This window comes from Populus nigra, chromosome 11 (genome assembly GCF_951802175.1).
Source record: "Populus nigra chromosome 11, ddPopNigr1.1, whole genome shotgun sequence".
NCBI lineage: Eukaryota > Viridiplantae > Streptophyta > Magnoliopsida > Malpighiales > Salicaceae > Populus > Populus nigra.
In genome coordinates this window covers 5,431,624-5,455,676 of record NC_084862.1, presented here as the reverse complement: position 1 = coordinate 5,455,676, position 24,053 = coordinate 5,431,624, and the positions used below count along the sequence as shown (strand labels likewise).

The window sequence follows — 24,053 nt, the reverse complement described above, 5'->3', positions numbered from 1 at the left end:
AGTTCTTCTATTTTTGTTTTTGTTACTAGATCTAGGGAATAAAATGAAACAAAAAAGAAGTACAAGGGCTAAAGTGTTCAAACTATTTGGAATATCTAAAATATCCCTAAAATAAAAGTATCAATTTATCATGTAATTAACTTATTAATTTTTCAACTTTAATACTTAGAACTAAATAGGTGACTCGTACGCTTGAAAGTGATCTTTTAGTAAATTAATAAATTTTAAATAAAAAATAAATAAATTTATATTATTTTTTATCTTTATCTTCAAAGTATTGAAAATCATAATGGAATTCTAGAGTTAGAAAAACAATTAACAAATTTTATATCCATTGATTAAATACCATGTCTAGAAATTAGAGAAAAATTCAAAACATGCAAAGAGAAAGTGTGCTCAACTTCCTTCATATCTAGAGACTAATAACTTATTTGTTTTGTGTTTTATAAGTGATTTTAAAAAAATGTTTTTCTTTACTTTAATTTTTTTTATATTATATATAAAAGACACGTAGGAAAAAGGGACCATGAGAAGGAACGAAATAAAAGATTAAACGCTTGACCTACTGGAAATGTCAGCCCCCCATCCAAAATTCCCGATCCTCATACTCTGAATACCTTGATGGATGTGTTTATCGTGGTTTAGAGTGAGAGTGGTGGAGGATGGATGCTGCTGCTGCTCCAATGACCATAAAGATGAAGGCTTGTTGTGGTTATGGTGGCATCATGGCCATGGAAATAAGATGGGCAACTAGGAAGGAATACAGCAACAAAGTTTCAACGACGTTAAAACCAAGAATACCCATTTTCATATCCACAAACCCTTCGCACATAAACCCTCAAGAACTGAGAGACCTCTACGGCAGCTGTAACCACTCCTGCCACAGGTTTCCAAAGATGGACAAGATGGGAAAACTAGTTGAGCCTGTTGACATCAAGAGACTAAGCGTTGCTCTTTCTCACAGTGCTCTCCTCGTCTCTGTCTTTTGCAATAAAGAAGATGTTTTGGCTAGTGATGATGATTGTGGAAATGAGCGTGAACCCAGTAAAGGAGAGACTCCTCCCGTGCTGGGTTTGGGAGATTTGTTGCACAGGGTGGTGCCTTTGCCTGTGTTTTCACCTTCCACTGGCATGTTAGTGGGATTTGGCCGTGCTGTTTCTGATCATGGATTGACTGCTTCCATCTTTGATGTCATGGTATGTGTGTGTGATTACACTTTTTCCTCACTGTTTATCAATCCCAATTGAGATTCTTTTTAAGTTGCTATTTATGGTAGAGGACGCAATCCATTGTTTCCAAGGGCCGTGGTCCAGTAATTTGTCTGTTATGTCTGAATTTGGGTAATTCTGGTCCAAAGCTGAATTCCTGTTCTTGATAATTATCTTTCCACAATCTTTGAACTATTTATTGCTGGATTGAAATCTTGAAGCCTTGTGAAGTCTCCATTTGTTTTGCAAATATATAGTCATTCAACTTGGTGCCTAGAAACCAATTTATAAGGGAATATCGACAAATTAAATATACATTATATCATAGTCCATAAATTATTCCAGTTTGCATAAATATCATCGGCGAAAGCCGGATAGTTAACTTCACTTGTATTCATATAATTGAGTTTCATTGCCTCCCAGGTTATTCCTTCATTACGGGGGATGGGAATTGGGACGATGATAGTTAAAAGGATCATTAGGTTAGTCTAAAACTTTCTCTCCATATTTACGTATAAAGTTTCAATGATTGATCTGCACTTCCATAAAGATTAGCCAGTTCATTAATTCTTACCAATCTCAAGGAAATCTATAAGGGGCTGCTGCTTGAAAGTTTGTTGATGTGCTGCTTCCATCAGTGGCAATGTTGCTTGTTTGTTACATTTAGCAATACACTGCTCCTGTTGAAATGACAATATTCTAGTCTCTGGCATCAAGTTCTATTGGCCTCTCCAGGATAATCTGATTTTTTTTTGTTGGCCCTTAATGTTCGATAACAAGAGTTTCAGATTCAGGAATCGAGAAATTATTCTCTTTAGAGTGGAAAAGACCTGTTGATGCAATTACCTGCATATCAGTTCTCTGGAACATCAAAAGCACCTCAGCTTTAAAACTTAAATGTAGCAGCTTTTCTATCATGTTTTCCCTCGATCTGGAGCCTAACATTTACCTTTTTGTCTTCCAGAATACTCACAAGTAGAGATATTTATGACATTGCAGCCCTTTGCTCGGCCAATGAGAGGTAATTGCATGGAAGTCCCATATTAGCCACATACTTGCAATGAGTGTGAGAAAGATCTTTATGGTACTGCGTGTTCATATAAATTATCTCTCAAAGGCTCGTGTATCTACAAATATATTTTAAAAAATGTCCAATTATTTTCCTTTTGACGTCAAATAAAAAATCAGCAAATGGAGAAGGGAAATGGGTTGCAGAGACAGAGATAGGATTCACTCACTCACCATGACAAGATTAAGCCCTTGAAGGTCATAGGCAAATCCAACTAGTTACCCACGGCTCAAATGTGGTTTTGAGAAATGGAATTGGGAGAAAAAATAATCCCAGACTCAATTTATGCAGTCAGTTCTTTTGGCACAGTGGATATATATGAACTTGTAGAATTCCTGTTTGAGGATAAAAGCATGATTTATTATTTTCCTTCTATTGTGTTCAGATACTTTGAACATGTGCATGAAAACTTAGCCATTAACAATGGTTTACCTAACCATTGTCAGGCAGTTCTTCAAAGCCTGTGGATTTGGAGATGACATAATGGGGTCAACTACAATGATGTATACAAGGACTCTTTCAACTCACATTGAAGGTGATCAGATGGTTAAATATGCTGGTCGAAAACTTTTGCTGGTTCCGCCGCTACGTCAGTCTTCCTAGTCCTTGAAGAAGGCCAAATTCTCGAGCATCAAACAGTCAGGCGGACCAAGTGTCAAGAGGGTTTGGACCCGAGTGATTTCATTGAAAGAATGGCGATGTGCCAATATCGTTCAGTCGATGATGTCTGTACTGTGTACAAACGAGAACCTTTACTCCAGCCGTTCATGTATGCTATTATTTATTTAATGAGGCACTGTTGATTCATTGACTATGAGCATATTTCAGTCATGAGACTTGTTGATTTTCACCCCCCGGGACCACTTTGCATGCGGTTTCTTGTCAGACTCAGATTCTCGCTTAGCTGTGTTGCACTTTGTAGGAGAAAAAGGTGCAAAAGATTACCCCTTAATTATGCTTAGGGATAAGAATTCTCTCTTGCAAAGTAAAGTAGCCTAAAAGATAATGCCCAACGGTTTCCCTTTCTCCTTTCGAAAGCAACTTTATCGAAATAAGGCCTTGATACAGGAAAAGTTCTCTAACCGTTAGTCGTCTTCTGCACTTGCTTGGCATGGGTAAAATTTGGGTTGAAGTTTGCTTGATCTCTGCTCGGGGACTCCGGCGCACTTCCTCACTTTGGAAGCTTCAATGGTTTGCTGTTGGCTGGATTGATCCTAAGAACAAATATTGTACCAAGATCGATGCCTCTGGAAATGCGAATCCCACATGGAAAACCAAGTTTGCTACCTTGCATGATGATTCAGACTTTCAAGATATGGCACTGCACGTTGAGGTATACAGCAGGGAGCCCATTTTTCTGAGAGAAAGACTTGAAGGGACGGCGACTGTAGTCCTCAAAGAATTCCTGGCAAAGTATAGCAACAGCAATGAGGCCTCAAGGCCAGGAACTGAAGAAGTAGGGAGCTATCAGCTACGCAAAAGAAATTCCAGTAAACCTCAAGGATTTGTTGACGTTTCAATTCTTATCTCCGAGGAAACGGAACAGCCAAGTTCATACCCAGGTAATACTCTTGGGAGAAGTCTTTCTTAAACTCACCCAACTGAATTGCTAACTTCAGATTGTGCTCTAAGGCCCAATGTCTGTCTTTTTTACATTTTTATTTTGAGGGAGCATATTACAACCTGAATATTGATATAGAGCTTGGATTATCGTCTACAATCTTGTGATTGAATTTTGGCATGCACTTGTTGAATTAAATTGCGTTACAGGCAACGAAGGAGGGATTATGCTCATGGACCACAACAACAAGATTACACTACCTACTGAAGGGTCAGGGAAAGCCTTCCCTTCAGAACTGCCTCTAGGTCCACTCCGACAACCGGAAAACCATTCATCAAGTGTTGCATACAATCATCCACTGCCATACCCTGCAAATTATTCCAATCCATCAGTAGGTGGCCCAAGTTACCCACCAGCAGCTGGTCCAAGCTATCAACCATCTCGAACTCCTCCACCACCACCTCCACCATCTAATGTTGGTTACATGCCAACTTTTCTTCCAAATACAGATTATATAAATATGCCATCTTCAGTAGCAGCAGCTGGACCCCGAGGTCCACGACCTGGTTTGGCGATGGGAGTTGGTGCTGGAGCTTTGGCCGCTGGTGCTGTCATATTTGGTGATGACTTTATGTCAGGATTTGATATTCTGACTGGCTTACATGATCCTAGTCTTACAATAACAACAAATCCTCCTTTTTGATAAAAGGGGTTCCAGTTTCCTGTAATTGTGCTACAATGCTATCGAATTTGAATTGGTTGTCCCTTATTTTCTGCTTTATTTGTGAGTGTTCATTTCATTTTGATCCTGATACAGAGAACAAAAAAGTTTTCATTCAATTCTAGGAGAACTAATGATGATAGCCTGTTCTAGCCATCCACATCACTAAAATCTTCTGATACGTTCCCACTTTTGATTAAATGCGCCTCATGAGACAATAGCTGCAGTTATCCAGTGTAAATAACATGCTCCTGAATATCATTGAAAAGAAATCCAAGCAAGAATTTCAAGTCACCAAGAGAGGCAAAAAGAATAAAAGCATGGAATGACCAGGTTGTGGTAAGAATATCACTCTTAATTGTTTCTCTGAGTTGAGGAATTGAATATTTTGTCCAAGTCGAATCTGAATGCTACTTTTACCTAGCTCACAAGGTGTTCTCATCTGAATCTACCTTCAGCTTCTCAAATACATACAAGCTATGAGAAGAATGCCACAATTCTTAATTACTTCGAGACAAGAACCAGGTATAGCTCGTGAAAGTCCCTTGGCGTTCCAGGATGGAACAATTCGATCATTGTTACCCGTGATGATCAAAACTGGGAGTCCATTATCCGTCAGCAAAGACACAAGGATCAGCATTTCATTCAACGTTTTAAAATCAATAATTAATGTGACAAAGCTGAAAGTACTTTCACGACTCAAAAAATGATGCTATACAACTGGACTCAATGGCAATCAACAAGAAGACACCAAGAAATTTTAAGTAGAGAGATCCTCATTGAGAAAAAGTCCCCCATAGACCCATTTATTAATCTTCCATGCTCCATCCCTCGGCCAGCTCTTCCTAAGCAATTCAGATTAGAGATGAAGGAGCCTCGCTAGTTTGACTAGTAGGGATGCTGTGAACCAAAAAATGGCCAATCCATCCAATTGCCTTTCATCTCACTGTCTTCATTTCTCACTCATTTCTTCTTAATATATATTTTTCAAGATATGCAGTTACCCAAAGTTACACAGCTTTGGAAGGATAGACGTAAAATTAGTGCAAGTACCGGGACATGAGTTGATAAATGTGTGGAAACATCCACCCTTGACGTCAATCCAAAAGCTGGTCTGTCGAAGGCATTAACTTTGGAACCAGTGACCTCAGCCAAAGGCTTCATAACCCGACTCCAAGAGTAGACAGAAGCTCCAAATCCATGTAACAAGATCATAGGAAGACCAAGCTTCCAAGAATTATTATGAGGAACTTGAGAAAGAGTGTGGCTTTGTGATGAATCATTTGCCTGTGATTCTGCATCATATATCTTATGGTGTATCTGCAACCCTTTAAAGTCTAAACTCACAGAAACAACTATCTGGATCAGCTAAAATTGAAGGGTATAATAATTCATCTTGATCTATACCAGATATTTTCTCCTTTTTCTGCTTTGTTCTAGCATTCAAACACTGCTCTGGATACCGAATGAAAAAAAGAAAAGATGACTCACAACTAGCCGAACATCTCAAAAAACAAGAGTTGTGTTGTGAGGTGTGCAAGAGGAAGAGGCAGAAATTCTAAGGTACGAGGTGATTTTTGTTTTTTATTTTAAAAGTATTTTTAAAAAATTTTAAAGTTTTTTATTTTAAATTAATATTTTTTGGTATTTTCAGATCATTTTGATGCACTGATATCAAAAATAATTTTTAAAAAATAAAAAAAATCATTTTAATATATTTCCGAATGAAAAACACTTTAAAAAGCAACCGTAACCATATTTCTAAACGAATTGAATTCCTGGAACATAGCTGACAAAATGATTCTAAGAAAAATCATTTGTTTTTGTAATTATTTTTATTTAATTTAGGAACAATGTTTTTATTATTTATTTAATTTAATAAATTTTGATAGTTTTATTTTTTCTATTTAACTTAGAAATTTCTAATTCCTTAGTACTTAGCTTGTATTTCGTTAAATTAATTGAAAAAAATATTCATTAATAAAATTATGAATTAAAATTTTTATATAGTGATACTATTTAGAAAAATTTTATATTTCTTGTGTTTGTTATTGTTATTATGCTGTTTTCTATATTAATTAGTATCAAAGTCTAAAAATTCTCAATGTTTAATATTATGTGCTGACATAATGACAATGATATGATTCATAATAGTTAATGTTATGGAAAAGAACATAAAACAAGACATTATGGATTTGGGAATAAGAAGTTCCTTTGAAAAAAAAAACATTTAAGAATTGATGATATATAGAGATATATTTAAAATTAACCATGTTAGTTCATAGAGGTGAGGAACTTGGGGATTTGTGAAGGGAGTGATTATGAGCCTATAACTAACTTTGAAAATGTGTTTTAGAGAGAGTAAGGAGCTAGTCTTCTGTGAGGATGGATCTGATGTAAAATTAAAATTTTTGATAATTCTAGTTCTTTTTAGATTGGAATTAATTATGATTTTTTATTTTAATGATGATTATAATGTTTAATTATAACATAAATAATAACAATAATGATATTATTGGTAAGTTAGGGTTGAGTGAAAAGAGTACATGAAATATGTTTAACTAAAAAACATTGATTTATGTTGTAACCCCTTGGCTTAAAACAAGTAAATCAATGCTCAAAATAGAAGAAAAATTGTTAATGATGGGGATGAAAACTTTTGATAATTTAACTTAAGTTTTAGAGGAAATAAAATAATAAATTGATATGTAAAATCTCAAAACAATGATGAATCGCGTAAATTCCTAAATTAGATATAATAATTATCTAAGGAATTTTTTTATATATAAATTCGATAGAAAAACATCGATATAATAATAATAATAATAATAATAATAATAATAATAATAATAATAATAATAATGGTGGTGGTGATAATGGTGGTGGTGGTAGCGGTAATAGTCGTAATAATAATAATAATAATAGAATAATAGTAGTAGTAATAATAGTAGTAGTAGTAATAATAATAGAATGACATTCTAAGAAATAATGTATGATTTTTATGATTGAAAAATATTGATCACCAATATAAGCTCTTTGTAAAATAACATTATTTTGACTGAAAGTTAGTAGTGGTAATAGTAGTAGTAGTACTACTACTAATAATAGAGTGGCATTCTAAAAAAAATAATATATGATTTTTACACGCAAAAAATATTGATTGCCGGTATAAGTTCTTTGTAAAATAGCACTATTTTGATCAAAAGTAGTGAAAACTTTATAAAGCATTTGATGATGATTATGGATGAGAGTCATCAATAAATTACTTTAAAAATAATGACAATGTAAGTAAATAAAATGGTATATAAAATTTGAATTTTTGATGTAAAATTATTTATTATTTAGTTTTACAATATTAATAATATATTTTAATCCAACCGTTGGATCAGGTTGAGATTTTTCGAGTAGTTTTTTGACTTATTGTTTTATCTTGGGTTATAATTTTAATGCAATTAGATTTTTGGAAGACCTTGCAATATTGATGATGGTCGGATAAAAACACATAAAATAACACATGTACTCGTTAATGGAATTTTTATAATTTTGTCTAAATCCAAATCTTCCCTATTGTTTCAGTAGATGATCCTTAAGAGAGCATAGGGGATTTGACTTTGCTCATTTTCTTTTTCAAATTAGTGTCTAATCTTCTAAAATGTTAGGCTTAGAAAATATGTAAGAGTGATTTCTATGAAAGAAGGCCAATTCAATATGGAAATCCTTGAGAGGAAATGGGTTTGAGAGGAAAAAATAATAGAAAGAAAAAGCTTTGAGTTTGAAGAAGAAAGAGGAGAATTCCAGGAAAATTACCATGAACTCATTAAATTGAGTAGTGTTAGCTAAGATGAATAATTCATCTTCTATCAACTTTACATTCTATTCTTGTTTTGAAAGAGGAAATGATAAAGACAAGGGATAATATAAATAAAAAAGTGTTTTTGAGCATTTGATTGAAGTTATGGAAATAATGGAAATTTCTTTCATAAAATACTAAATAAATAGATAAGATAAATATTAGTTGTTGATTTGTGATGCATTAAACATGAAATTGAGATATGAAAGTGTAAGAGTCCTAAGAAAAGGCTTAAATTGATGGCATGAAATTATCCTAATGATTGTAATATAAATTGATGATCATTATGTATGGATATTAATTGATAATTTGAGATATATGTAGATTTCTATAATTAAACTTACATTAGCATTGCAAGTGTTCATTATTATTGTTTGGGAAGATTGTAGGAGAAGAGGTTAAAATAGGGACTAACTTCTCTGGATCTTGTATAACAAGAGCTCAAGGTAGTACCACCCTAATTTTTTAATTGTTTAAATTCTTTTAATGCTCGAATGTAATACATACATATATATATATATATATATATATTGTATTATTGTATATCATAAAAAATATGTTTATGTTAATTTTATTTATAGACATGAGAAATATTGTTATGTGAATATTATCTGCATACATGATAAATATTGATGTGTAAATATTGCAAGCGAATAAAAAGTATTATTATTTAGTTTACTATAAGTTTGCAAGAGGGAAAAAGACTTGTAGGTGAGCAAATAAAACATCACAAAAAGACATAAAATAGTACCTTCGACAGACGACAAGTCGTTTAACTCATTCAAAACTTACCTTATAGTTAGGTAGGAGTGGAGAAGCAAGAACGAAGATGAAAGATTAAAAGAGGAAAAAAAAAAAAATGGAGGCTTTGGTGTGCAAGAAAGTAGGTGATCCAACAGCATTGAAATCATCAATATCAGAGGCAGATAATGATTCCCCAATAATTCTAAGCAAAACCCATCCTATCCCACAACTTAAGTCACCCACATCAGTTAGAGTTAGAGTTAAAGCTACAAGCTTGAACTATGCAAATTACCTGCAAATTTTAGGCAAGTATCAAGAGAAACCTCCTCTTCCTTTCATTCCTGGCTCTGATTATTCTGGCATCGTTGATGCTGTGGGTTCTGATGTCTCACTTTTAAAGGTCGGTGACCGTGTTTGTTCCTTTGCTGCGCTTGGTTCCTTTGCTGAATTCATTGTTGCTGACCAGGCTGAATTGTGAGTTATAAAGTGATTGAACATTCATTTCTTTGATTTTTGTGTTTGATAGTTGTTAATGGAGGTGTGTTTTGTTTGATTTTGATATTTGTAAGGTTTAAAGTGCCAGATGGGTGTGATTTGGTTGCTGCTGGTGCATTACCTGTGGCTTTTGGCACCTCGCATGTTGCACTTGTTCATCGAGCTCAATTGACTTCTGGTCAGGTGGGTACTCCACAATTTGTTTTTTGTTCATTTCCATCCATGTCTATGTGTTTTGAGTTTATAACGATGATTGCTAGCGTACTCAATCTGGAAGTGTTTTCTAAGGCGATGTATGGGATTTTTTGTAGGTGTTGTTGGTTCTTGGTGCAGCTGGAGGGGTTGGTATTTCTGCTGTTCAAATTGGCAAGGTTTGCGGGGCTGTTGTTATTGCAGTTGCAAGGTACTTACATTGCTTTTGTACTCCTTCAGATATCATTTATGACAATCATTTCTTTTGATTGTTGTTGTTCTGGTGATGCCTTTAGTTTTTAGTATTATATTTTAATTTTAAGAAGTAGAACCATTTTGGGGTTGCATCCCTGGTTTTGACTATGGCAGGGGAGATGAAAAGGTGCAGTTTTTGAAGTCATTGGGAGTGGACCATGTAGTGGACTCGAGCAAAGAGAGTGTCATTGCAAGTGTCAAGGACTTCCTTAAAGCAAGGAAGCTCAAAGGGGTTGATGTTTTGTATGATCCTGTTGGAGGCAAACTTACTAAAGAAAGCATGAAGTTGTTGAATTGGGGTGCTCAGATTTTGGTTATTGGTTTTGCTAGTGGGGATGTACCTGTCATCCCTGCAAATATTGCTCTTGTCAAGGTACTTGTTTCATTTTCCTAATACTTGGATTACCTAATATCAATTCTTGCAATTTTTCGCTCCTTATGGTAAACCAAATCACCTATAAAGATGCTCTGTGAGATTCAAAATTAATATTGAAAGAAAGGAACAAGATTAGATAACAATAAAGGAGAGTTGGTTCATGACCAAACAGTTCAGAAGAACTATCCAACTTGTGTTTATTTACAATGTGTCATGGTTTTGCACTTCAAGTGGGTCAAGAGACATGGCCATGAGTCACAAGATTGACCGCATATTCCTCTTTTTCCTTTTCTTTTCTTGTGAGTATGCTACATCCTCTTACTCTAGAATCTCTTTGAACATGAAGAATATCATTCTAGGTATTATCTAGATAAGACTCAGGTCTAGTTTCAAGGAGTATTGGTGGTGTATGAGGACAGAGGGAATGGTGTTGCATGTATTCAAGTAGCACCTGCTTTAAATCCTCAACTGTTTACAAAATAAATAAAAGTATTTGAGAAGCTTGGAGGACATTAGTTGGTGCAGAACTATGTTGAATACCAATTTTAATAAAATTAGCAGTTTTACTACTGAAGCACTCCGAATTGGGCTATTTTCCATTCAGCAGGTCTTTATTCTACCATTGTTTATATGATTGCACAATACAAATTATTCATGATGATATTATCGAGTTTTTAAATGTCCTCCTCTTCTTTTTTTTCCCAGAACTGGACTGTGCATGGACTTTATTGGGGCAGCTATAAAATACATCGACCTGTTGTGCTCGAAGATTCAATCCGGGAGCTGCTTTCCTGGGTGGCAAAGGGCCGGATTACCATCCACATTTCTCATACTTACAGTTTATCAGAGGTCCAGAACTCCCTCTTTCTCTCTCTAATTAACTGAGCAAAATTTTAGCTTGAAGATGGTTTACCATTATGATTCACTGAACTAAATTAAACATTCTGAGCTCAATTCTCCTACAAATTGAGCTGGTAAAGGCAAACCAAAGTTCCTTATGGTTAAGCAGCATTCCAAGAACCAAGTAAATCCTATACGCCTGATCATATCCCATGTAATCAATGCCAAACTCTAATGGATTTACATACCAAATTTCTACTGCTGTACATAGGTCACTCATGGTCATGTAACAGCATTTCCTGAATGAAGGACTAGGTTTGTGATAATATCTTCGTTTGGTCGAACATATGAATCTACCAACAAGAAGTCATCTACCAATCAAAGCATGGATGGACAGATCCTTTGATGACATCTGTCTAACCCAACAGTGAGTTGGTAGTCTAGCAGGTGTTAGATTCATGCATTGTCAGGTTCAATTCACAACTTGTTTGACTTCTTTTCCTGTTTGGGATCTGATGAAAAGAAATTAATCAACCCTCTGAAGCACCGAGCAGAACTATTTCACTGCAATAAGTTCTTTTTTCCTTTTATTTGGGTAAATCATAAATGATAAAAACAAGGAGTTCAAGCTTATTATTCCACTTTGCTTTGAAAATGCGGCAAGTTTATTGGTAGACTTGGTATGTGCATTATATGGACAGACGTTTTGGTTTCTTGTCTTCATAAATCATGGATTTTCCACCATGCAAACAATGGTGTATTCAGTGACAATGTTGGTGTTTTGCCTTTGACAGGCCAGTCTCGCGTTTGCTGCTATTAAAGATAGGAAGGCAATTGGGAAGGTGATGATTGCTATTGATGATGAAAGAAGTGTGAAATCTAAGCTTTAAGTCAATCAGGACTCAGATGGGATGGAATGCAGAATATATTCCTTTTTGCAGACTCTCCTTTTAAGTTACCCTTCAAGCAATTTTCTCATTTCTGTTTGATACAATTGCTAGCAACCACGAGGATGTTACTTGTTGTCAATAAGGTAATTATCATGTAGTAGTCGTTGAAAAATGCCAAATAAGAGAACTATTATACCGAAAGAAAAATAAAATAAAAATTGCAGATGAATATTGGTGAAATTGCATAAGCTTTGTTCCTGCATATTCACTATATCCAGTGTTTCACATCATAGGATAAGTGTGTGTTTGATAGGATAAGTGTGGGTTTGATAATGTGATGTGAGGTATTTTTTAAAAGTATTTTTTGTTCGAAAATGTATTAAAATGATTTTTTTTTCATTTTTTTTTCATTTTTGGTACTAGCATATAATCATTAGAAAACATTAAAAAATTATTAAAATTGAATGTTTTTTCATATCAAACACTTCTAAAACGGATGAAGTTTTAAACCCAAAAACTGTAAAGACCATTCATCTTTTTTGACGCAGTCCGCTGGAAATAATCACAACTGGATCGATCCTATTGCAGTTCCCTGTACTGCTTGCTGTACCCATGGGGCCATCACAATGCTATTGTGAATGAATAATTGTTTCTTGTCTAACAAAAAAGGATAAAACGTTGAAGTTTCGAAAAGGATGTATATTTCCTTTTTCTTTGGTTGTTACAAGGCACTGGCAAACATGTGATCACCAGTTTATAGCTGCACAATGAGGAGTTATAATTATCAGAAATAAGTAATGATTTTGTTTTTCTTTTGTCATACAACAGCAAATAGCTATAACTTTTTGCTTGAGAAACACCAGTAGGAATGCAATGACAAAAAATCTGTAAAGCCTAAGCTCGGAAAATTAAACGAAGTAATTGCTAGGATATGAATAAACCCGAATAATTTTTACCATGTTATTTGTATGTGAAATCTTAATAGTTTATTAGATTTCATGTTGAATTCATCAAATAACTTCCCAATTATACAACAAAGTAAGAAAAATTAGTTGGAAACACCAGGCATGGAAACCAAAATTGATAATGGAGAACACTGCAACTGGTTGTTGGATTGTATTACAATTGTAAGGTCCCTCCATGGTACTCACATCTTTCGAAGGTCTTATAGAATTGTACTACCATGAAATATTCTTTCTTTTCTTATATAAATAAACCCCATGCTGTTGCGTGAGCTGTTTCTGTGCTACTGTTTTTTCTTTTCCTTTAGTTTTAGTATTGGTTTTGCTGTTCCCCTTTCGCAGCAAACATCCTGTCTTGTGCCCTTCTATGGATTCATCAAACGTTGAAAGGGCTCAAGATCGAAGAAGGATACAACAAGGTGTGGCTTCTAGATTCCTATATAGCATCGTGTCAGACAATCTATCAAGACTAAGTGTCAAGACCCTCGTCAGATTCAAGTCGGTCTGCAAGTTATAATAATGCGTGATTCCCAGCCCTGGTTTCCAAGCCTTGCATCACAATAGATCGTGCAGTAATCCTCGATTTCTTCGATTTTATGAATTTGATTTTCAGCTCCATTCAAATCCCACAGACAGATCATGTGTTTATAAATTTGTTTCAGTGGATACAGAGGGGGAATAAGCACGATTTTATTGATCTTAAGGTGCATGCCCCTATTAAACTCATATTGCCAGGTTGCTTTGCTTTGCTTAGCTACAGAAACACAAATTCATGTGTGTAATCCTAGCACTCATCAGCTTTTTGAATTGCCAGTATGTGGAAGTAAAATTGCAGGATTCGGGACAGGAAAGCTAGACTCATAAGAGTCCAGTTGGTTCTCCTTCTCCGATATCTACAACACACCCAAAAAACAGAACAGAGTGCTCGGTTGGGAAACAGGACATTCATGGAAGATTTCCAACATCCAGTGGAAAGGTTTAGTCCTCCGGCCTTCGCAAATGAATTTCTCCATTTTGAGCTTATCCGTACATCACCTTCTTCCTTCCTCGAGTGATTTCATCCCTTCGGTCTCCTATTGGAAGATCTTTTAAGGTCATAAGCAGTAGTCAACCCCTTATTATATCAAAGAAGTACTAAATGAGAGACTTCTATTTAGATATATTTTTAGTACACTGAAACTATGTCTTATGGTAAGCGGACGCCACTTCTCTCGTCGGCGATCACCGTGAGATCTCTTGAGTGCTAATAAACTCAAACTAAATGGCACGTATGCTTTCACCAGGACTTCTTCAAGAAATTCCCCCATTGCTCCTTTTGTCAAAAGTTCTAAGGAATCATCAGTAACTATATACTCTGTCGGTTAGTCTGACTTCCTTTTCGGGCACGAAGGAATTACCAATAGAATCAGGTGCTCAATCTTACTGGAAGATTGACCGCAGTAACGTTTTTATTTTCGCGTTTAATATTGGAAACGAAATGTTTCAAACCATTACTCATCCTGCATATTGAAGACTTATTGCTTATTCTGATTGGACACCGCATGTTCGAAATTCAACTCCTCCATGTGGGAATTTGTGCATGGTAGGGACTTGAGATTATCTCACGTGGCAGTTTGGGAACTTAAGGATCGCAGGAATTGCATATGGCAAGGCAAAAATTAAAAAAAGAAGCATGATCCACATAAGTGCAAGTAATCTTTTGAAAAGGATACAGAAATCATATTCAATTCTTTTACTGAGCTTCTCATCTACTCTGCAGTGATGAATAAAACATTTAAAGAAAAGATGCTACCTTACCCCTTATTGGTAAAGTCTTGCTTGTTTAAAGGGAAAATAAGCCACCTATAGGCAATTAGTTTACAGGGCTTTTTCTTAATCCCTTGCCCTTCTCTTTTCTTAGAAAATACCATGGCTTTTTGCAGGTCTTTCTTGTTTCTTTCAAGTTTTGTGTGAGGTGGTTTTATCTTCAAAGAAGAATTACCAAAGAAACATGTCAAATGGCTAACTTTAGAATCAAGCAAGCATTATAAGTTGATAGAATATCAACATATAAATAAAGAAGAAATCCGTCATTTAATTGAACAAAACAGTGATTATAGACAAGGGCTAAGAATACAAGAATCATCTAAAAAGACCCATCAACAGAGGTTGTTCTCTGCTTCTTTTGATTGTTCTTACTGGTTCCCCTTACCCACTACTTCAGCTGAAGCAATTTGTGCCTTTGACCTCTTACACATCTTTCTTGCCTTCAATAATGCCCTCCTCTGGTTAAATGGGTGCTCTTTTTTCTCCAAATCTTTCACTGTTCTCGCTTCCGACAGGTCTGCGAAGGACTTGCATTTCCCATTATAAGACATTGCCAATCCTCTTCTCTGGGTTGGTCGAGAGTCTAGCATTGAACCAAAAGAACCATACCCTCCTTCTCTGTTGAGATTCCTCTCCTTAGACATGACTTCCTCAAGGCCTTGTTCAGTGCCATTGTTTGGAACAGCCATAGAATTACTCTCGGAAGAGATTTCGGATGACTTCTTGTCTAAATCACCCATTATCAGCAAATACAAAGTAAACAGCAGCACATCAATTTTCTCTTTCCCACTAGTCCTATTTATAGAGTTCCAAACTCAAATTTCCTAAAAAGTTCAGGTCTTTCCACAAATAGCACGGAAACTGGGAACCAACATCAAATTACTTTCCTCAAGTAGCACGGAAACTTAAAACTATCATCATTATGTCTCAGTAAGCATAAGATAATGAATGCAAATACATACATAATTGAATCAATGAGCATCAGACAACATTGGAACTGATGCCAGAAATCCATCAACTTCTAGGCGGTCAAATTAGAAATAGCATCGGGATCGAATGACTAAAGCTTTTATATTTTGGTTGTCAATGATTTTAATTGGAAACCACTCAAAGTCTGCAGCTTTGAAAAACCAACCATTATTTGATCGAACTGATTAAGTTTAGTTGCATGTGCACACTAATCATTTTGCGATGATCATGTTAAAGGAACTCTATTGTATTGTGCTTACAAGAACAGTGCCTGACAGACACAAGAAGCATGAATCGCATAAAGCAACTAAAATCAAGCACGTATGACAACGAACCCAACCTGGCTGTTATCTGCCAGCGGTAAATTATTATAGAGGAAGGCATCAATATTACCCACACACAGATTAATTAGGCGACATTCTTGCATCAATATATAAGCTTTCAGGTAATATCTTGCAGCGTCTTGATGATGGCTGATCAGCATGGTAGAATGATGAGCAGAAATTACAATAGGCTGGACACATTTTTTGTGTTTTCGTCGCATATAACGTAGAAAATCTCGCATGCTTCGAGTAGCTCTTTCCCAATCTATGATATGATATGAAACCCAGGAATGAATAACAAGATGAAAACGTAATCATATAAGATTTCCATGATGGTACCCAAGAAAAGAAACCATGGATGAGAGGAAAAAAGAAAAAGAAAACTATGAAGAGTGAATTGGAGGGGTGTATGTATAAGGGAACAGGTCGAAAGGCATGATGAGCGTCTTCTAGGCCTAGGACTTCCGAGCTGAGAGAGACTGAAGTTCCTCCTCCTTATCACCAGGTAGCTTATCAGAAACCAATCTCTGGGAGAGATTAATAATCTCCATAGCTTCAGAATATCTTTGCGACGATTGCAATGCCTTGCACATCTACGAACCCTACCAAAAGACAGCAAACTATCAGAAAGTAAAAGAATGCAAGAATTAAAAGTAAAGTATTGATGAATAAAAATAAAGGGGAAAAGAAAATACAAACATCTGAATATATTTTAGGTCAGGGGAGGAACTCTGATTTCTCGCTGTAACCTCCAAAAAGAAAAGTAAATGTTAGGTCAGGCCCAAGTGGCAAGAACTTGCAAGTAAATTAAAGAACTAACACTAACAAAATATTGCATATCATCAACAAAAAATTCTTTCAGTGTTTAAATACTGATTTAGTCCAAAATAAATTTATCAATAGAATTACATAAGGGATCATGTTATCAAAAACCCCGATGAATTTGGGTCCTTTAAACATGTATCATCAGTGATTTTAATTTTTTGGGTCAATCCTTTGATAATATAATCACCGATAGATTTACAGACAAAAATATCACGCCAAACAAAAAAATAACAATACTAATTCCTTCTGTAAATCCATAGGTGATTATGACATATTACTAATAAAATAAACCATTAGTAAGTCAATCTATGATAATATGCATGTTACTGACAAAATTAAATCATTGAAGAATTTAACAGTGGCAAGTCCTATAAGATCATTAGTGAGTCAATCTATGATGATATGCATGTTACTGACAAAATTAAACCATTGAAGAATTTAACAGTGGCAAGTCCTATAATTTTTTTCTAACTCTCCAAAAATTAACCATAGATACCAGTAAGGGTTTCCAACAGCTACTCGAGCATATTCATTTTATCCCTTAGTTTGGATGTCTCAACCCTAAGTTATTCGTTTCAACACTAAGTCAGATCATCTCAGCTTGATCTATTCTTGTACAATTGTCTGGATAACTGTAGATTGCTTGCTCGATCTTGATTACGAGGTCCCTATGATCAACCCACTTGCATATCCTCGACCATAGTATTGGAGATATTATTAACCTGATTTCTATCAAGTCCACCAGTAAATTCAACCTCCAACCACAAATCCGAATCGAGTTTCGGATGGGTTGAAGAATCGTTCCTATATCTCCTATGCAATCAGGTGTTATATGTTTCCTGAAAAAAAAAAGTTTGCAAATAAAAAAAATAACTTAATTTATTTTTATTGAAATCCAACTTACCATGAACTTATGAGCTTGACTATTCACGAGCTATTGCATCCCTTTTCGACAACCCTCATTCCATGCGTGAGTTTCAACAAAAAGCTCCATCGGTCTTGGATCAATGTCAAACACTGTAGCATACAAAAGGAAGCTACTATTAGTTAAATATTTTATATAATACAATAGTTTTTTAAAGAAAATTATCTTATAAAACAAAATCTTACCATTTATTTTACATGCAAAATAAACAAAATGAATCTACTGATATGTGTGGTAATGAAACCATGAATCTTCTTGGTTTGGTTCTTCGAATCAGATTGTAACTGCCGTAAGAAACACTTGAACATCACGTACTGGATATAAGTGTCCCAAATACCCTGAGACATGCAAAGGTCTAAAATCCATCAATATGGCTACATCTTCCTAGCTTGAAAAACCTTTATCTTTTGCATATTTCTTTAATCTTTTCCGGGCCTCTTATCAGAAATCACGTAACCTAGTTAGAAGAAAAAAAATTGGTTAAGATAATAAAAAATAAAATTTTAACATTTTTTTTCAAATATCACAATTTGAACATTATCTTCAAATAGTGTTGTGATTCTCTTACATTCTTCTAGCAACATCGTGGTTAGCCTCCTCACAATAAAATTTTTCCTTACACGTCAATTTCATAAAACAACTAATTTATTAATTATCAAAAACTAACCGAATTAAATATTAATTTTTTTATGTATGTACTAACCTTGAACTTCATGAATCAAATATCAATCATAGGTTTTCATTCAAGATTTTTGGAGACTTGACTCCACTGAAACAAAGACACTTTCATCGATGATGTTATCATATGAGTAGTCTCTATATTTGTAAACTTAAAATTCCATTTATTCATTGAAATTAATTATTAAAAAATTATCCATTGTTGTTTATTTTTTTTATTATGCAAGAAAGGAAAATAAACTTACATGCTGTGGTCGGGCTTCCTCTAAGGAATATACTTCTTAGTCTATACATCTTGCTTAGAAAGGAAACTCTCTTTGCAAGTCGCCCTTGTACTCCACGAGTTTGCGTCGAGAGAGGGTGTCTATGCCTAAGGTGTTTGGTCATGGTCGACACCTAACAACTCATGCTCATAAGAAGCGTAGCTTGATAAATCAGTAGCGCTCCTATCTGTATTACTCTCTAATGACATTCTCTTTGTCATCTAAACAAATCTGACAAAAAAATAATAACATTATCACTATATTCTATTTTTAAAAACATTGACAACACCTTTGTATGAGAGATAATCCAAAATTTTAAAACCTACAAATACTCATCAATAAATGAAGCTACAAACTAGTTGATTTTATTTATGACTAATTTTTAATTAATTTATTTTGAAATCTATGTTGACAATTACAAGTTGCAAATAAAAATAAAAAAAAGCATTCCAAAAATGTTTTTTTTTTCCCATGTAACCTAAATATTTAAATTACAAAAATTAAATAAGAACCTATGAAACTCAATTAATATGTTAACATCCTATGTTTTACAACTAAACCATCAAAACAATAGAAACCTTAAAATATACTCTCATTTAACCTAAACCTATAAACTCCTACAAATCAATTTCACAACCTCATATTAACAACAATAACATCACTAATTTCACAACTAATACATCAAACCCTCCTCTCAAATTGCTAAAATCAATGTAAAAATAAAACTATTATATGAACCTTAAATAACAAAATATGAATGAAATAAAAAAAAAATAATCAGCTTCTCTATATGAGAGACTATCTAAAATTTTAAAACCCGCATATACACATAAATAAATGAAGCAAAAAACCAGTTGATTTTATTTATAATTTCTAATTTATTTATTTTGAAATCTATGTTGACAATTGCAAATTGCAAATCAAAATTAAAAAAAAAACATTCCAAATGTCATAGGAGGGGCGACGTCAGGCACTGACGCGCTTAATGTGTGAGCCTCCTAAGAGGTATGTTATTGGACGAGAAAGAGTTTTGGGTTTAATCATAAAATTATGATTAAGGTTCAGGAGTCGCCACCTAATATTATGGTTATTAGGAAAACTATGCTCTACGAGAGTCTGAGTAAGGGACTGAATATGCAAGGGGAAGACATATCACCCCTAGTGCATCCTATCTAAGATAAGCTGTATTGATGTTTGATTATTTTTCTAGGTCAAGTTCTTATCCGTTGATCTTTTTTCAAGGTCTAAGACAAATCTCATTTCTTGAGAGAGTATCTACCTTATTGGTTTCAATTCTAAGTGTTCTAAAGTTCAATTTTTAGCATCACATTTATTTTGTACTTTATATCTTTAATACCCGAGGGTGTACTCTATTGTATAGTTTTACATCCTAAAATATTAAAATCTACGTCTAAACCCTAATATAAAATGAACAAAATGATTGGTGAAGGATTTTTGATATTTTGGTCAAATCCTAATAGATAATCATTAACTGGTTATGATATTTAATTTTTTTTTTGCTTTTTTAAAACATAAGAAAGATGCATTTTTTTTAATGAAAATATGCTTGAAAAACTTTTTAGGATCTAGTCATATGGATGATAACAAAACAATTTTTTGTTTTTTTAAGGAGATATTAATTTAAAAGTTTATAGATTTTTTTTGAATTTTAAAATTCTTTTTAAGAAGTGTTTCAGAGAAAACCAGCTATTTCAATACTGGATCTATATCTTATAGTTTAAAAATATACCTTAATATTATGCAAAACTGGTAGAAAACATGTGCTAAAATCACAAATTTTGCTTTTTTTTAAAGGACTTTTGAATTATTATTATCATTATTATTAAATATATGAGCCTCGGCCCAGTCCAGTCATTTAGGTCAAACCCAACCGGGTCTAGTTGGGTTGACTGGCTCCCCGACAGACCTAGCTCTCTTGTTTTTTTTTTTTTTTGCTAAGTTGAACCCGACCCAACTATCTAGACTGGGCTGAAACAGGTCCAATTTAAGGTCCACGTGGTTGCTAGCCCATCCCAGTGACCATGTGAATTATAATTCACATTGCATACAGAACAAATTATCCTTTTAGACGCAGTGACTCCACCGTAGGTGGAGGATGAAAAGAAGAGAGGGAAGGGAAGATTACTAGGCATGGGGGCGGTGCAATTGGTGGCCTGACTAGGAGGTGGAAAAAGGGACGTTTCGTCTCAACTAGTGCCAAATCTTGACCCCTGATTCGACACAAAAACATCTCAACCATTAGCTCAAAATAGCTATCATGAGCCGTCAAATTTGTTGTAGGAAAAAGGCTGGTAGGGTTAGCCATTTTGGTGCGGTGCCATAACCACTGTGGTGTCAATCAACCAGAACAAATCACACTGGCGTGTAGCCAAGTATCAGATGATCATTTTCATGTAAGTTGTGTCTAATTTGAGGGAGAGATGAAGCATAAAACATCTCAGGAAGGAGGCCACTCGAGTAGTTTCTCTAGAGAAGAAGATGAATAGTCAACGTCAAAACAACACTGTTTTGGTTAAATTTCATTTTAGTCCTTTGATTTTTTTTATTTCTCTCAATTCCACCCCTGATTGGTTTCAAACTTTCAATTTCGTTCAACTTTTCCCTTGAAAAACTTCAATTTCAGCCCCAGATTTTAGTGTATTTTTCATGTTAGTTCTTGGTCTTGGATTTATACAATTTGACCCTCAATTGACCATTAAACTTTTAATTATCTTTAAATTCACCCCTAATTTCAATCAATTGGGTTCCTATAGTTTGTCGACTTTTGTAAAATGGTATTTGACTGTAAATTTTTTTAATTTAGCTCTTAATTGACCCCAAGACTTTGATTTTCTTATAGGCTTACCCCTAATTTCAATTAATTGACTTCATAAAAATTAAATATAGTCTCCTAAAATTCTAATTTTCTTAATTAAGCTCAAATTGGGCTCCTAAATTTAATGTTTCACTAATTAAGCCCATAATAAAATTAATTTGACCTTTTTAAAGTATAATTAAGTCCTTGCTCCTAATTAAATCCTTCAATTTGACCTAAATTAATTTTTAAACATAATAAAACTTTAATTTTGCCCATGATTAAATCAAATTGGCCTATTAAAAATATAATTATGTCCCTAGGTTTAATTTTTATACAGATTCATCCAAAATAATTTAATTTGATTTTGAATCTATATTATCTCTTTAATTTTGAGGAAAATAGGGTATAATTAAACTCTCAATTCCATTCAAAATTGCAGTATGATTTTTTCTACATGTGAAATCCTCCCAATTTAGTTTTGCCAAAATATTATCCCTCTTGCTATCATTATTTTATTTTTTTGATTTTTTATTTTGAAAATAAAGAAGATCCATTTAGGGAATAACTCAGAAATGAGTTATGATACCAATAATGTTTTTTCCCATGTAACTTCAATATTTAAATTATTAAAATTAAACAAGAACTTATGAAACTCAATTAACAACAATAACATCACTAATTTCACAACTAATACATCAAACCCCCTTCTCAAATAGCTAAAATCAATTTAAAAATAAAACTACTATATGAACCTTAAATAACAAAAGATGCATGAAATTAAAAAAATAACAGCTCGTAGACATCAGTTCAATATTTGTTTTTGTTTTTAAAGGTCAGTTACCGAGGTATATCAAATTATTCAATCGCATAAAACACAAGAAGTCATCCCCCACACTAGAAGAAAATTCATCCAAAGTTCCAAACACATGTTTTTATACACTTGTTTCATCCAAAGTTCCAAACATATCCAAAATTTATCAAACACAAGTTCCAATCAAATAACCCAAACCATAACAATTAAATTCATCACAATTAACAATTTACCATAAAGTTGTAAAAACAACCAAAAGATTGATTTACTAGCCTCAATTTATCCCTTTCAGGTAAAATGCTTCTCGGTCATTCAATAATTCTATTGTAACTAGCCTTACTCAGCTCATGTTCTGACTTGATAGTGAATACTTGTACAATGACTAATAATTTACTGTGATTTATGCCCTCATCCCATAATGGTTCATCAAAATCTTTCAAAACTTCAAAAAACCTAGCTATATCTGTATTTGGTTTTTCATCTACAATTGAACATTCATCTGCATAATCCTAATTCATTCTTATTGCATCCATCACTATACTCTTATAACAATTACTATTATCATCTACAACTCCATACACGTTGCTAAAATTAGAAATTGATTCAATTATCCTTTCTACCATAGTCTCATACAGAACATAGGGTTCTCTATGTGCAAATCAACACAAATATTTTTCTATGAACTTTTTTTTTGTAGAAGAAGCATATTAACAACATCTGGATAGAGAAATTTTTTATTTTTACACCTCTTATATGAACATATAATACCACCTCCACTAATATTTTTGGATTAGATAATGTATAATTAATAAAATCCCCAACCCCATTACAATAATTCATCATACGACCTATTGGGTGAAACTCAATATATCTAAGAATGATTATCCATTACTTATATGAAATCTATATAGAATATTACTGACAATATATATTAATTAATAATGTGAACTAAACAAATTATCAGTACCTAGTTAATTAGCTATCATTGGTTGAATTTAAAATTATTCAATATATTTTAATAGTACATTTTAATGATTATCAATTTTCTCTAAAAAAATCAAATTCTTTCAAATTTACCTAAATTCTCAACTTAACAATAAACTTGACAAAATATGAAACGTACCCATTATTTATTGATGATATTTTTTTTATTGGTATTTTCATTTGTATTTGATAATTTTTTGATAGTGTAAGACTTAACAAGTCATAATTAGATTAGTTTGCACTTTACCATAGAATAATCATCTGAATAATCACCATGAAAATCAATACCAACAATGTTTTATTCTTCCTTCGTTTTAAGTAACTTTCTTGCTCTACTAGCTCTCAAGGAGTCCATCAATGAATGGTTAAATTAATTGCTCTCCTATTAACATGATAAGAAGGGAAAAACAAATGAAAAAACAACCATCCATACTTATGGTTTAATTATTTAATAAACAATCATAAAATGTTGTGTAATATTAAAAATA

General features: G+C 33.7%; 3 protein-coding genes and 1 pseudogene across 9 annotated transcripts; 3 read left to right on the top strand and 1 right to left on the bottom strand.

Moving 5' to 3' along the window:
- Positions 1 to 562: 562 nt before the first annotated feature.
- On the top strand, positions 563 to 3,084 carry LOC133668584 (GCN5-related N-acetyltransferase 3, chloroplastic). 6 transcript variants are annotated; one of them, XM_062088529.1, is made up of 4 exons: positions 563 to 1,196; positions 1,632 to 1,690; positions 2,173 to 2,229; positions 2,663 to 3,084. In XM_062088529.1, the coding sequence occupies exons 1-4, from the start codon at positions 663 to 665 to the stop codon at positions 2,754 to 2,756; spliced, it is 744 nt and encodes a 247-aa protein (XP_061944513.1). In that variant the 5' UTR covers positions 563 to 662; the 3' UTR covers positions 2,757 to 3,084. The 6 variants fall into 6 exon arrangements, with proteins under 6 accessions (XP_061944513.1, XP_061944516.1, XP_061944515.1 ...); XM_062088530.1 differs by having other exon boundaries at positions 564 to 1,196; positions 2,728 to 3,084; XM_062088528.1 differs by having other exon boundaries at positions 564 to 1,196; positions 2,724 to 3,084.
- A 108-nt stretch (positions 3,085 to 3,192) lies between these two features.
- On the top strand, positions 3,193 to 4,619 carry LOC133668583 (uncharacterized). The gene is made up of 2 exons (XM_062088527.1): positions 3,193 to 3,839; positions 4,048 to 4,619. Exons 1-2 carry the CDS (start codon positions 3,389 to 3,391, stop codon positions 4,539 to 4,541), a joined length of 945 nt encoding a protein of 314 aa, XP_061944511.1. The 5' UTR covers positions 3,193 to 3,388; the 3' UTR covers positions 4,542 to 4,619.
- A 394-nt stretch (positions 4,620 to 5,013) lies between these two features.
- Positions 5,014 to 6,316, bottom strand: LOC133668680 (uncharacterized; annotated as a pseudogene).
- Positions 6,317 to 9,190: 2,874 nt separating this feature from the next.
- On the top strand, positions 9,191 to 12,441 carry LOC133668770 (uncharacterized). 2 transcript variants are annotated; one of them, XR_009833794.1, is made up of 7 exons: positions 9,191 to 9,627; positions 9,723 to 9,831; positions 9,960 to 10,051; positions 10,210 to 10,468; positions 11,177 to 11,320; positions 11,583 to 11,738; positions 12,106 to 12,305. XR_009833794.1 is itself a non-coding variant. In XM_062088764.1 (6 exons), exons 1-6 carry the CDS (start codon positions 9,269 to 9,271, stop codon positions 12,199 to 12,201), a joined length of 1,059 nt encoding a protein of 352 aa, XP_061944748.1. In that variant the 5' UTR covers positions 9,193 to 9,268; the 3' UTR covers positions 12,202 to 12,441. The 2 variants fall into 2 exon arrangements, 1 of the variants encoding a protein (XP_061944748.1); XM_062088764.1 differs by lacking the exon at positions 11,583 to 11,738 and having other exon boundaries at positions 9,193 to 9,627; positions 12,106 to 12,441.
- The last annotated feature ends 11,612 nt before the right edge of the window (positions 12,442 to 24,053 follow it).